Source organism: Tupaia chinensis, unplaced genomic scaffold, assembly GCF_000334495.1.
Source record: "Tupaia chinensis unplaced genomic scaffold, TupChi_1.0 Scaffold000286_1, whole genome shotgun sequence".
Taxonomy (NCBI): domain Eukaryota; kingdom Metazoa; phylum Chordata; class Mammalia; order Scandentia; family Tupaiidae; genus Tupaia; species Tupaia belangeri.
The window spans coordinates 747760-761121 of record NW_006159770.1 but is presented as its reverse complement, the minus strand read 5'-3'; the positions used below and the strand labels follow the sequence as shown (position 1 = coordinate 761121).

Below are 13362 nucleotides of genomic sequence, written 5' to 3'. Positions count from 1 at the left end.
CCCGCGGGGAGGGCGCCGGACTCCCGGGTCCCCGGGGAGAAGGGCTCCGGCTGGAAACGCCGCAGGAGGGCGGGTCCGACCCCCGGGTGGGCCCAGCCCGGCCGCGGGTGGGATCCCGGTTGGAAGAGCCTCCACGGAGGAGACTCCTGTCTCGCATTTTTATCGTGACAGCGCTGAGGACAGACCAGGGGAAACGGGGCGAGGTGGGACAGGAACGCGCTCGAACCTAGTCCACGAGCAACTAAACGAGACGCATGACTCTGGGCACCTCGATGTCTTCCTGTTTTAAATAGGTTAAGGCGCCGGATTTCTACATTATTGACCAAGGTTCGAGTCCCGGACCCGGCGGCTTGAAAATCAGAACAAATACATCTTTTTTTATTTTTAAAGGCAGGGTAGAGAGGAACAGGCACGCTGCTCACACGAGTTGCTCAGAATCTCAACCCGGCTCCAGCCTAAATCCCCGTCTTACCCATCTCCATCCGGGTTCTCCCGTACAGTGTGTAGCAGAGGCTGTCTCTGTCGCTGTTAAGGGTAGGCAAACCGGCCGTTCAGGTGCATGTACCATGAAGCTAATGAAGCTTAAGCTTCAGGTGCTCCTGGCCGGCTCGCGCCCATCCCTGCGTGCGGAGTGTGATCACTCAGCGTGTTTCAGATCAGTCACTGCTCAAAAAAGCTTGCAGTGGCCTGGCTGTGTGCTGCTAAGACACTGCACCAGTCTGGGGTCACGGAAGGCCGGGATTGGAGTCTCTGTCCCACCTGGTCGCAGTGCCGCATCCAGGCAGAAGGACTGTAAATTGCAGGCTAACCCTGGCGACAGCGTCAGACCCTGTCCAAGACATAAAAAGATTTAAAAAGTTGGGTGTGGGAACCAGCAGATGGTATCGCGGTTACGTCACTGGACTCCCACGTGGCCAACTGCTGTTGGAGCCCCAGACCCGGTGACTGGAAACACACCAGGCGTGCTCAAAATCCCAGAAGGAGAATGGAGGAGAAGAGATTGCAGCATGGCCATCCCTCCTGGGGTGATTTCTCACTTTCCCTCTCATGTCTCTCCCTCCCTCCCTCCCTCCCTCCCTCCCTCCAGTGAGTGCACATGCCCTAAGGCAAAAACCTCTTTAAAAAAACGTCCCAGCTGGGGGAACCAGCAGTTGGCTGAATGGCTATGTCGCTGGACTCCCATGTAGTCGACCACAGTTCATGTCCCCCACCCGGTGGCTTAAAACTCACGCCGGGCGAGTATGCGTGCCCAAGATCCAGAGAGGAGAATGGAGGAGAAGGGATTGCGGCGTGACCATCCCCCCTGGGGGGTGATTTCTCACTTTCTGTCTCTATGTCTCTCTCTGTCTCTCTGGCGAGCGCATGCACCCTATAGTGAAAACCTCTCCAAAAAACAAAAGTCCCAGCTGGGAAGCTGAGGTGGGGGAACCCAACAGCAAAACTCAGTCAACAACAGCTACGGCGCACAAATGTCCTGTACCCTTACATTCATTCCCAAAAGCAATTTGAGAAGAGGCCGCTCACAAGGCTGTGGGGCCAGCAGGGGGCGCGGCAGTGAAGGGCCTTGAACTCCCACATGGCTGACCATGGTGTGAGTCCTGGACCTGGTGACTTGCTTTCTCACTTTCTCTCTCGCTCTCGCTCTCACTCTGTCCCTCTCTGGTCAAATCATATACGTAAACAAAGTTAAATAGTTCTTAAAAAATTACAACAGTTGTAAATCCGAAAATAAAACTTCACTGAAGTATTGTGATGGCTCAGGTAATGGCTCGTCCCTCAGAGCTTCGTGTTTTGGGATGTGGCCCAGTGGCCGACTTCGGGAGGCAGGCCTGTGCACGGTGATTGGGTCTTGGGGCCGCACTCTCCCAAGACATTCTGGCTAAGAAGGGGTTAGTTCCCACGAGAGAAAGATGGTGCCCCCAGGAGTCTCTCTCTGCAGATGCCCACCATCCTCTCTGCCCTGGGCAGCCACCTTGGGACACAAAACCAGAGGCTGGCCCAATGCCGGTCCTCACACCTCTGGACTTGCCAGCCACCAGACTCAAAAGCCAAATAACCCCTATTCTCCTTGAACCACAGTCTCAGGCGTTTTTGTTAGCAACACAATAGCAGACACAAAGACAGCAACCAATCATGAAAACTTCGATCAACCATATTAAGAGAAAGGCTGAATTATCTTCCTATTCTCTAGAGAGAGTAGTCTTATAAAATTGCTGTATGAAGCACATATCAGAGGCCTGCAGGTGGTGTGGTGATTAAAGTCCTGGACTCTAAACTTGGCTGACCACAGTTTGCATCCTGGACCTGAAAGCTTGCTTTCTTACTCTCCCTCTCTCTCTGATCATATTAAGAAATAATAATAATAAATAAAATAAATCATTCCTTTTTATTTATTTATTTTTGGAGAGGTTTTCGCTATAGGGCGCATGTGCTCGCTAGAAAGACAGAGAGACAGAGAAACAGAAAGTGAGAAATCACCCCCCAGGGGATGGCTACACTGCAATCCCTTCTCCTCTTGGAATCTTGGGCATGCACACACACACACACCTGGCATAAGTTTAAGTTACCAGGTCCGGGACTCGAACCAAGGTCGGCTACTTGGGAGTACAATGACATAGCTATTACACCAACTGCTGGTCCCAATCATTCATTTTTTAAAAAAGAGCATATCAGAGAATGTAAGAGAAAAGTATTGTAAAGCCATGGTAGGCAGTAAATTAATAAAAGTATTTTGTGTTAGGACCAGCCGTTGGCGTAATGGCTATGTCTCTGGACTCCCATTAGTCAACTGTGGTTCGAGTCCCAGACCTGGTGGCTTATTAAACTCACCAGATGTGTGTGCGTGCGTGCCCAAGATCTCGAGAGGAGAATGGAGGAGAAGGGATTGCGGCGTGGCCATCCCCCTGGGGGGTGATCTCTCGCTCTCTGTCTCTCTGTCTCTCTCTGTCTGTCTGGGAGCACACAGGCCCTATAGCACAAACCTCTCCAACAAAGTAAAAATATTTTGTGCATTTGCACGTGGTAATTATCATCTTTTGAAGCCTTCATGGGTTGGGATTTGTTTTTTCATAATAAATGCCCATGTGTGCACCTTACTTGGTATTTCTCACTGCACTACCTGGATTCAGCACATTTTCGTTATTATTGTTAACATTACTGTGATTTGCAGACCCAAAACAAAGTTGGAGGGTAAACTGCTCTGAGGCTGAGGACGTCCACAGTGACTGCCAGCAGCCGCTCACCCATGCGCGCTCCCGTTGCGCCCAGTGGGCGCAGGTGCTGGGACTCGCTGCTCGCTCCTGTTTGCTGATCGCTGAAACGCCCCGTCTGGAGCTGCTGCGGAAGGCCAAGGACCGTGTGGACGTGATCTCGTCCTTAAGGGAGCTTACAGGCTGATGAGACGTATCCATGGAATCCACTTGAGGTTTTGAAAAATCAGATTTTTAAGTTGTCTACAGGCTTCCCCCACAGTGACATCTTGTTATGCAAAATTCGAAGCAGAGAAAAGCCAGAAGACTGGCCTACTGAATACCCGTGTACCCGCAGGCTGGATCGCTGGTTTGTCGTTCTCAACGCCATTGCAGTTGGGTCCCCAGTGGGCGGGCTCAGCTGGTTCCTCTTAGGAACGGCTTTATTGCGATATAATTCGCATGCCACATCATTCAGCCATTTAAACTGTACAACTCAATGACTTCATATGTTCATGGGTATGCACCGATGTCACAGTGAGCCTTCTGGCCACCTCGGGATGAGACACTGCACCATTTAGCATCTATCCCCCCGTCCTTAACCCTGCGCCACCCAATGGACCCACCAAGCTGCTTCCTGTCTCTGGAGTTCCCTGTTCTGATATCTGCTATGAATGGAATATAATCACATGTGGTCTTTTTGTTTTTCTTTAAGAGAGATTTTTGCTATGGAGCACATGGGCTCACCAGAGAGACAAAGCGAGAAATCACCCCTCGCAGGGGGATGGCCACGCTGCAGTCTCTTCTCCTCCAGGCTCCTCCCAGGACTTCGGGTGTGGCTGGCATGAGTTTCAAGCTGCCAGGTCCAGGACTTGAACCACAGTCGGCCCTGTGGGAGTCCAGCAACGTCACCATTCCGTCATCTGCTGGTCCCAGTGGCCTCCTGCGCCTGGCTGCTTTCACTTCGCACAGCTTTCCAACGCTCGCCCGTGCTGCGGCATGCGCTGGTGAACCATTCCTCCCACGGCCAGACAGCGTGCCCTCGTGTGGACAGGCCGCGTGTGTTCACCCGTTTGTCGGTCAGCGGGCTATTTGGGCTGTCTCTGCCCTGCAGCTGTTATGCACACGCTGCTATGCACACTTGTGTACAGGTTGGTGCTGGCGTGGATTTCTGTCCCTCCTGGGTACATAACTAGGAGTGGACTTGCTAGGTCATCTGGTAACGCTGTCCATTTTTTCACTTTTATTTTATTTTTAAAGAATTATTAATTAAATTAATTAATTAATTAATTTTTAATTTGCTACAAGGTACACACACTCACCAGAGAGAGAAAGTGAGAAAGCAAGACACCAGGTCTAGGATTCAAACCACAGCCAGCACGTAGGAGTCCGGCACCTCAACCATGACGCCACCTGCTGCCCTAGCCAATTCTTAAAAAGCAGAGGATCCAGGCCCAATGAAAAGAGGGGATATGCTTGAGGTTTTACAGCAATATAGAGAGAAATGAGCCACGCTAGGGGCGGGTGGCATGGTGGTTAAGGACTCCCACGTGGCTGACCGGGGTTTGTGGGAGGCTGTGCACCAGCGAGTCTGCTGAGGTTTCTCAGAGAGCAAACAATTGCCATGATTGGTTCCCTTCCAAAAACCTGACCTTGGAAACCTTGCTCTGATTGGCCACTAGAATCCCTCAAATTTGCATATTCCCGGACCCCTCAGGATGGGCCCAAAAGCAACCAATCATAACCCACCTTAACAACCAATCAGGGCCCACCATTTACAACCAATCATGACCCACCATTTACAACCCACCAGAGTGTATATAACCACGATGCCTGGCCCACAGTAGCCAGATGACAACGACGACAAAGAAGACCACAACTGAAGAGCCTGAAGAGTTGAAACACCGCGCAGTCTCTAGACGACCCTGAAGATCCTGAAGAGCTGACACTGCATTGTCTCCAGACGACCTGGGAGACCCTGAAGAGCTGTAACACTACATCGTCTCCGGATGACCCTGAAGAGCTGTGATACCACGTTGACTACTGTGAGCAGTGGACGCTACCCTGAAGAGTTGTGACACCGCATTGTCTCTGTGCTGTACCGAGCTGCCCACAATAAACGGACGACACTGTCGTCTCCGTGCTGTAACACTACGCCGCTTGTCCCGGCTCTCACTCCTTCAATCAGGAAATCTGTTCGGCTGTCTCCCCCCCCCACCCCCCACCACCCCGGTGTCAGGACAGGGGTTCAAGTCCTCGACTTGGCAGCTTGCTTGCTCTCTCTCTCTCTCTCTCTCTCTCTCGCTCTCGCTCTCATTCTCACTCTGTCTCTGTGGTAAAATTTAAATAAATAAATAAATAAATAGATGTTAAACAATCTTTTTTTGTAATTGAGATATATTGGTTGTGTCATGGATCAGTACAGACATTTAATTTGTACCCAATTCTTAACATACATACCAAAAATTTTTTTTTTTGAGAGGTTTTTGCTATAGGGTGTGTGCACTCGCCAGACAGACAGAGACAGAGAGACAGAAAGCAAGAAATCACCCCCCAGGGGGGATGGTCACGCCAAAATCCCTTCTCCTTTCTTCTCTTGGGATCTTGGGCACACAAGCACACGCGTCCGGCATGAGTTTAAGCCACCGGGTCCGGGACTCAAACCATGGTCAACTACATGGGAGTCCAGCAACATAGCCATTACGCTAACTGCTGGTCCCTGTACCAAAAATTTTAAAAGCCAAGTATAGCGATTGTTTTTAAGTTATTCCCGGGACATTCCAACTTCAACTTTTAAAAAAATAATTATTTTATTTTTTATTTATTCATTCATTCATTTTTAATTTTACTAGAGAGAGACAGGTTGAGAGTGAGAGAGAGAGGAAGCGAGAAAGCAAGCCACCAGATTCAGGACTGGAACCCTGGTCGGCCATGTGGAAGTGTCCTGTGCCTTAACCACCACGCCACTTCCTGGTCCCCACCAGTTTCAAATGTGTAGGCAAATTTTCCTTAAGAGGATATCAAGAACCACTGTCTTCAGATGTTGAAAACTGTTATGTAAGTCCCACCAAGTCACAATTTAGTATCATACACACTACATACTCAAATCTCCAATCTTTCACAGCACATGAACAGAATCATTAGGAAAACTGCACTACCACGACCAGAGATGTTACAGAGTGCACACAATCCTGACAGGGAGCGCGTCAAAGAGTGGTTTTCTTTAGGAAACAATACGACTAAAAGCATAATAGAAGTCATTTAAAATATTCAAGACACATTAAATGCATGACTGTGACTCCAAACTGCCATTTCGTGTGCTTTGTATTTAGGATATAAAAACTACCCACCCGCGCCCACCTATGGAATAAGCTGACAGGCAAGAGAGTCAAAGCCTCCTATACGTCAATATCCCACTATTTTCTGGTTGTGCTGAAAAATAAACCACCAGTACATGATTTCACCTCTTAAAAAAAGCATTTACACTTTAAAAATGGGATGAGGCGGGATTCTCTCCTTCTTAAAAATGTTTCTAGAGCTACTAAAAAACTTGCATTTACAAAGTAGTTGATAAAAAATGTTCCTCTGGGTGTTCAAGGGAGACAGGGACCACTGACGAGACATGGGCTATGACGGTCCTCGGCCTGGGCTTCTCTCTCGCCTGCTTCCTCAGAGGCGGGATCTCCTCGCTTGTAGTTTCTCCGTTTTCTGCAGGTAAATCTCCTTTCGTGTCCTGGTCGGCCCCTTCAGCTCGTCTCCCCTTTGCTCCCCTTTGCCCTTTTTTTTTTCTTTGAGAGGTTTTTGCTATAGGGCGCGCGCACCCAGCCACCCATTCACCAAACATCCTAGAGGCCCCGCAGGGACACAGCGTGCAGCCGCCCCAGCTCCCTGAGTAAGTACCGGCGGGAGAGGGCGGGCTCGGTGTGCTGCTGTGCGTGACCTCATTCAAGAAGGAGACTCCGTGAGAAACCATTGCACGTGGAGCAGACGGACACAATTTTCCAGTCGGACTCTCAGGCACGGAGGCGGACGTCCAGCAGCGGCGACCCCACTCACCGCTGGCGGGTGTGACCGGGTCGTGGCCGCTACAACTTACTAGCACCACTCCTCCCGCCCTGTCCAGGGCGCTTTACCTCTGAGGGCTTCTTGTTTTTTGGAGAGGTTTTCGTTATAGGGCGCGTGCACTCGCCAGACAGACAGAGAGAGACAGAGAGACAGAAAGCGAGAAATCACCCCCCAGGGGGGATGGCCACGCCACTATCCCTTCTCCTCCATTCTCCTCTTGGGATCTTGGGCACACATGCGCCCGGGGTGAGTTTAAGCCACCGGGTCCAGGACTTTAACCATGTCAACTACATGGGAGTCCAGCGACATAGCCATTATGCTAACTGCTGGTCCCGATTTTAACTTTTTTTTTTTTTAAGAATTATTTATTTAATTTTATTCATTCATTTTATTATTTTTTAATTTGACCAGAAAGACACACAGAGAGAGAGAGTGAGAGAGGGAAAGTGAGAAAGCAAGCCACCAGATCCGAGACTCGAACTTTGGTCGGCCATATGGGAATCCAGCGCCCTTATCCACCACGCCACTTGCCGGCCCCTGATTTTAATTTATTTTAAAGTTAAAAGAAAAGAGAGAATATAATCCAGCCTAGCCTTTGTTTATTTTTATACCAATGTAGTTTAAAATAAAACTTTTCATGTCTTTTTATGGATGAAAGGACCCACAGGGTACAAGTGCCCAGGCCTAGGAAAGTCTAAGTACAGGCCCTCCAGGTGGCCTGGTGGTTAAGGCAGCTGATTCCCATGTGGCTAACTGTGCAGTTCAAGTCCCAGACCAAGAGGGTTGAAAAGTAAAATCTCGGGACCAGCAGTTAGCGTAATGGCTATGTGGCTGGACTCCCAAATAGTCAGCTGCGGTTGGCGTCCTGGACCCGATGGCTTAAACTCACGCCGGGCGCGTGTGCGTGCGTGCCCAAGATCCCAAGAGGAGAATGGAGGAGAAGGGATTGCGGCGTGGCCATCTCCCCTCGGGGGTGATTTCTCGCTTTCTGTCTCTCTGTCTCTCTCTGGTGAGCGCACGCGCCCTATAGCAAAAACCTCTCTAAAAAAAAAAATAAAGAAAAGTAAAATCTCGTGACGAAAATGGAAGAGAGGGGATTGCAGCATGGGTGTCCCCCCAGGGGTGGCTCTCCCCCCCACCCCATGAGCACACAGGCCCTACAGGAGAAATAGGAGACCAGATGAAGGTGATGTGGCACAACCATCAGCATTAGCAGGGCGACCAAAGTGCATGTGTCCCGCATGTACAGATATGATGACAATATTGGGGTGGGGGAAGTTAGGGAAGGTGACCAAATCTACAATTTGTGATCAATTTTTTTTTTGAGAGGTTTTTGCTATAGGGAGTGCGCTCGCCAGACAGACGGAGAGAGACAGAGAGACAGAAAACAAAAAATCACTCCCCAGGGGGGATGACCATGCCACAATCCCTTCTCCTCCATTCTCCTCTTGGGATCTTGGGCACGCACGCACACGCACCCAGTGTGAGTTTTAAGCCACCGGGTCCGAGATGCGAACCGCGGTTGACTACGTGGGAGTCCAGTAACATAGCCATTACGCTAACTGCCGGTCCCTGTGATCAAATTTTAGAACACATGTAACAATATCATAGAATTTCACATACGGGGCTGGCTGTGTTCTGTGGCATGGTGGTTAAGGCAGCCAGATCCCACATGGCTGACTTCCAGGTTCGAGCCCAAGTCCTGGCAGCTTGAGAAATGCACCAGGTGCATGTGCACGTGTGCCCAGAACCCTGAAAGGAGGAGGAGGTGGAGAGCGGCAGTGTGGCATTTCCCGTGTGGCGCTGGGGGTGCTTTCAGCTCCTCGCTCTCTGGCAAGCCCACATGCCCTCTAGCAACGAAAACCAAAAGTTTGGGGCCAGCAGGTGGCACAGTGTCCAAGGTGTGGACTCCCATATGCCTGACCACGGTTTCAGTTCCAGTCTTGACGGCTAGCTTTCTCACCCTCTCTCTGTCTCTCCCTGGTAAAATTTTAATTAATCAATTAAATAATCCCAAATGTATAGCAAAATAAAAAAGATGCACACTGGAGCCAACGGATGGCATCACAGTTACATCATCGCTGGACTTCCACATGGCCAACTGTGGTTCGAGTCCTGGACCCAATGGTTTAAAAATCACACTGGGCACGTGTGTGTATTTTTGTTTTTTACTTGTTATTATTATTTTAACAATTTGGTTAGAGAGAAAGGGGACGAGAAAACAAACCACCAAGTCCAGACCATGGTCGGCCATGCAGGGGTTCAGTACCTTAGCCACCATGCCACCTGCAGCCCTGTAAGGGTGTGTCTTGTGTGCGTGTGAGTGCCAGTGCCACTCCTATTGTCCTGCTCACCTTTGTATACAGAAATCGTTCACAGGAAAACAAACATAAATAAAAGCCTGGGCAGGGAGAGTAGGTGACACTGAGAACGTTGGCTCAAAGACGGCAGCTTTGCAGGGCGCTTTTTTTTTAAGGGATTTTTGCTATAGGGTATGTGCACTCGCCAGAGAGACAGAGACAACGCGGGAAATCACCCTGGGGGTATGGCCATGCTGCATTCTCCTCCTCTCGGGATCTAGGGCACGCAGGCACACGTGCCCGGCCTGCGTTTTAAGCTGTGAGGTCTGGGACTAGAACTCTAGCCCACTACGTGGGAGCCCAGGGGCGTAGCCATTATGCCATCTGCTGGTGTCAGAGAGCGCCATCTGCTGGTAACAGAGCGCTCTTACATGCTGCCGGATCGGGGTGCCGTGTCCTGGGTTTGCTCCCGGCAGGCGGAAGGCGGTGATGACTCAGTGGCCCTCACACGCTGAGGGGCAGTCACAGCATGTTGACGCCAAAGGAAACGACATGCCCGTGTGTACCTTCAAAGAAAGGCGAGGTCTCGGGGCTGGCGGTGGTGTGGTGTTTAGGGGAGCTGGATTCCCACATGGCTGATTACAGTCCAAGTCCCGGGCCTCACACCTGAGTTTCTCTCTCCTCTCTCTCTTTCCTCTCTCTTTCTCTCTTGCTCTGTCCCTCTCTGGTCGAATTAAAATAAATAAATATGCAAATAAATAATATGCATTTGTTTGTTTGAATTCCACCAGAGAGAAAGAAAGTGAGAAAGCTAGCTGCCAGATCCAGGACTCAAACCATGGTCGGGCATGTGGGAGTCCAGCACCCTTAACCACTACACCAACTGCTGGCCCCAAAAAAGGAAAGAAAGAAAGGCGAAGTCGTACATGTTCACAAAAGGAACCAGCCTGGATGGAGGCATACTCCCGTCACCCCAGTTCTTGGAGGCTGAGGGAGGATGGCGAGTTCGAGGCCAGCTGTGGCAACACTGCGAAACCCTGGCTCACAGCAACAAGAGGAAGAGGAGGAAGAACATTCGCAAACGGAGTTGGTGGCGTTTGGGCGTCTCCTATGCTGCCCTGCGAGAAAACAGCCCAGGGATGTCTGCGAGTTCTCTCCGCGTTGCCATTGTTTCCATGCACTCCTACTACGGTAGTTGCGGGGAGGCGGGACGGGCCAGAGAGCAGTGACTTCCACAAGGTCACTCGGCCAGGCCCTGTCCTTGGTGCTGCCGGAAGCGCTGCTTGTCGCCCACGCGTCACATGCGCTTGCGACTTTTGCTTCCCCCCGGGACGTCCCGTTGCTGTGTACGGAATAACTGTCTACACACCGACTTTGCGAAACTTGACACCGGTAAACCTCGCGCTCTGCTCTCACCAGCCTTGCGGAAAAGGCGAAGACATAAATGTTCGCCGAGGAAACGACACAATGGTCGTTCCATTCTGCGAGGTCGCGCGGACGGCCAGAGTCTCGGGTTTGCCTGTGTCGCTACTGGGGGCGTTTGCACTTGTCCCCAAGGTGGCGCATTTATTCCGGCGCCACCCGGAGTCTGCTCGCCAGGACCGACAGGTAAGCAGAAAAACAAAAAAGCGCTTTTTCCCAGACTCCGCCTGGTGAGGAGCGCCACGCCCCCGCCGCGCCCCGCCCCCGCCTGGTGAGGAGCGCCACGCCCACCCGCTGCGCCCCTCGCTGCCCTTCAGTGCGCCTGCGCAGTAGCCCTTACGCCAGCCGGAGCCGGGTCCCCCTTCCAGAGCGACCATTGGCCTCGGGGGCGGGGCTTGGGCACAAGATGGCCGCCGCGCGCCCGGAGCCCCTGAGTCCGAGCTCACCGACCCCGGAGTCGCGATCCCCGGAGCAGCCGGACCTGGTGCGGACGAGCAAAGGGCTTGGGCTCGGTGCTCGAGGGAAAAGGAGGTGTCAAGACAGGGGGCGGGGTCTGGGCGGGGCTTATGAACGTTGGGCGGAGTGGTATCGGAGCCCAAGGGCGGGGGTTGTGTGGGGCAGGGCCTCAGGACGGAGCTGTCTGTTGGGCAGGCTTGGGTCCAGCGATAGGAGGCCCAGATACTTAGTTTGCATATTTAGGGGTGGAGCCGTAAATGGGGGCGGAGCTTTTGACAAATTGTAGGGCTAGCGCACTGGAGTGGAAGGTTGGGAAGGTGACCCTGAAAGGAACGGTTATGACCCATCACCCTGTTGGGGTGGGGAGAAGATTCAGCAAGAGGTGTATTTCAAATGCTCAAGGGAGGATTTGGGGCGAGAATGGGTGCTCCAGGTGACTTTGGACCTCTGTCCCCATCATCCCACTCAGGACTGGAGGATGACCAAGGACATTCATTCATCCTACATTTACTGAGCACCTGCTTAGGTTCTGTACGTGGCGGGGTGACCAAGACGACGAGGACTGTTCTCTTAGCGCTTACACTCTCATGAGGGGAGAGAGGCAGTAAACAACATTTACTGGGACGTGTTCCATAAAAGAAACAAAAAGTGAGCGGGTGGAATGGGATGGGGAGAGCTCAGTGTAGACGGGAGAAGTCAGCGGGCCTCCGGCTCACAGTTACCTGGGGTCAGGGAGAGCTCGCGGTGGGTATCTTGACACTTGGATTTTCAGTAGGGGTGGAGCCTTTGGACAGTCCGATTGGCAGACATGACGATCTGGTTAACACCTGCACGAGACTGTTCGGGCTGCTTCGGGCAGGTGGATTTTAAGTTGTCGGCGGGGAGGGTCTCTTTAGGACTCTGTGTGTGAAGGCAAGAAACAACGGGGTTTTCCCGGGGGGGTGGGGAGAGCGAGGCCACAGGGGTGATACAGTCGGTGTGGTGTGGCTGCGCTGAACCCTGGACTGCGGAGGATCCGGAAAGGAGGGGCCCGGCGCCCTGCCAAAGAGGCTTTTTTTTTTTTCCTTTGGAGAGGTTTTTGCTATAGGGCACATGTGCTCGCCAGACAGAGAGAGACAGAGAGACAGAAAGCGAGAAATCACCCCCCAGGGAGGATGGCCACGCCGCAATCCCTTCTCCTCCATTCTCCTCTCAGGATCTTGGGCACGCACGCACACGCGCCCCGCGTTGAGTTTAAGCCACCGGGTCCGGGACTCGAACCGCGGTCGACTATGTGGGAGTCCAGCGACATAGCCATTATGCTAACTGCTGGTCCCCCAAGGAGGCGTTTTAATGTTTTAATAGATGTGTCTGTTGGGGGGCATGAAGAAGTCAGGACAAGGTCCACAGACCCCTCCTTCTCCCCCACCAGGTCCTGGTACCTGATGACAGCCACCCCACCACGCCCCCAAGTGACCTCATCGAGATCCAGGTGGTGAAGGTGACAGACACCACGCTGGTCCCCGAGCCCCCGGAGCCGGGCTCCTTCCACTGTGCCTTGTGCCCGGCTGCTTTCCGGCTGGTTTCTGAGCTGCTGTTCCACGAACACGGGCACCTGGCGGAGGCCGCAGGGGGCGGGCAGGGAGGGGACCCCAGCCGGTGCCACGTGTGTGGCCACAGCTGCCCCGGGCCCGCCAGCCTCCGCGCCCACCTCAGCCTGCACACCGGAGAGCGGCCGCATCGCTGCCCTCGCTGCCCGCGGGCCTTCAAGGCCTTGGCGCCTCTGCTGCGGCACCAGCACCGGCACGGCGTGGAGCCGGGCACCTCTCACAGGCCTCCGGAGGCGGTGGTGCTCGGAGACCCGCGGCCCGGGGTGCCGCAGGAGCGGGCAGAGGTGGTGATGGCGGCGGCGGCGGCCGGCGGCGCGGCGGGGGGGGCCTACGCCGGCGGCG

At 52.7% G+C, this 13362-nt stretch overlaps 1 protein-coding gene and 1 long non-coding RNA gene across 2 annotated transcripts in view; both read left to right on the top strand.

The window, feature by feature from the left end:
- LOC102473126 (uncharacterized) overlaps positions 1–5106 on the top strand; it is a 15671-nt gene extending 10565 nt beyond the window's left edge. The window contains exon 5 of the long non-coding RNA XR_003549660.1: positions 5002–5106. This is a non-coding gene — a long non-coding RNA (uncharacterized LOC102473126). The remainder of the gene's footprint in view (positions 1–5001) is intronic.
- Positions 5107–11279: 6173 nt separating this feature from the next.
- ZNF784 (zinc finger protein 784) overlaps positions 11280–13362 on the top strand; it is a 3259-nt gene continuing 1176 nt past the window's right edge. Inside the window, 3 exon segments of the mRNA XM_006150367.3 lie at positions 11280–11459; positions 12843–13354; positions 13356–13362. The exon segment at positions 13356–13362 is cut by the window's right edge and continues 1176 nt beyond it. Of these exon segments, the coding sequence (XP_006150429.1) occupies positions 11382–11459; positions 12843–13354; positions 13356–13362 (597 nt within the window). The 5' untranslated portion in view covers positions 11280–11381.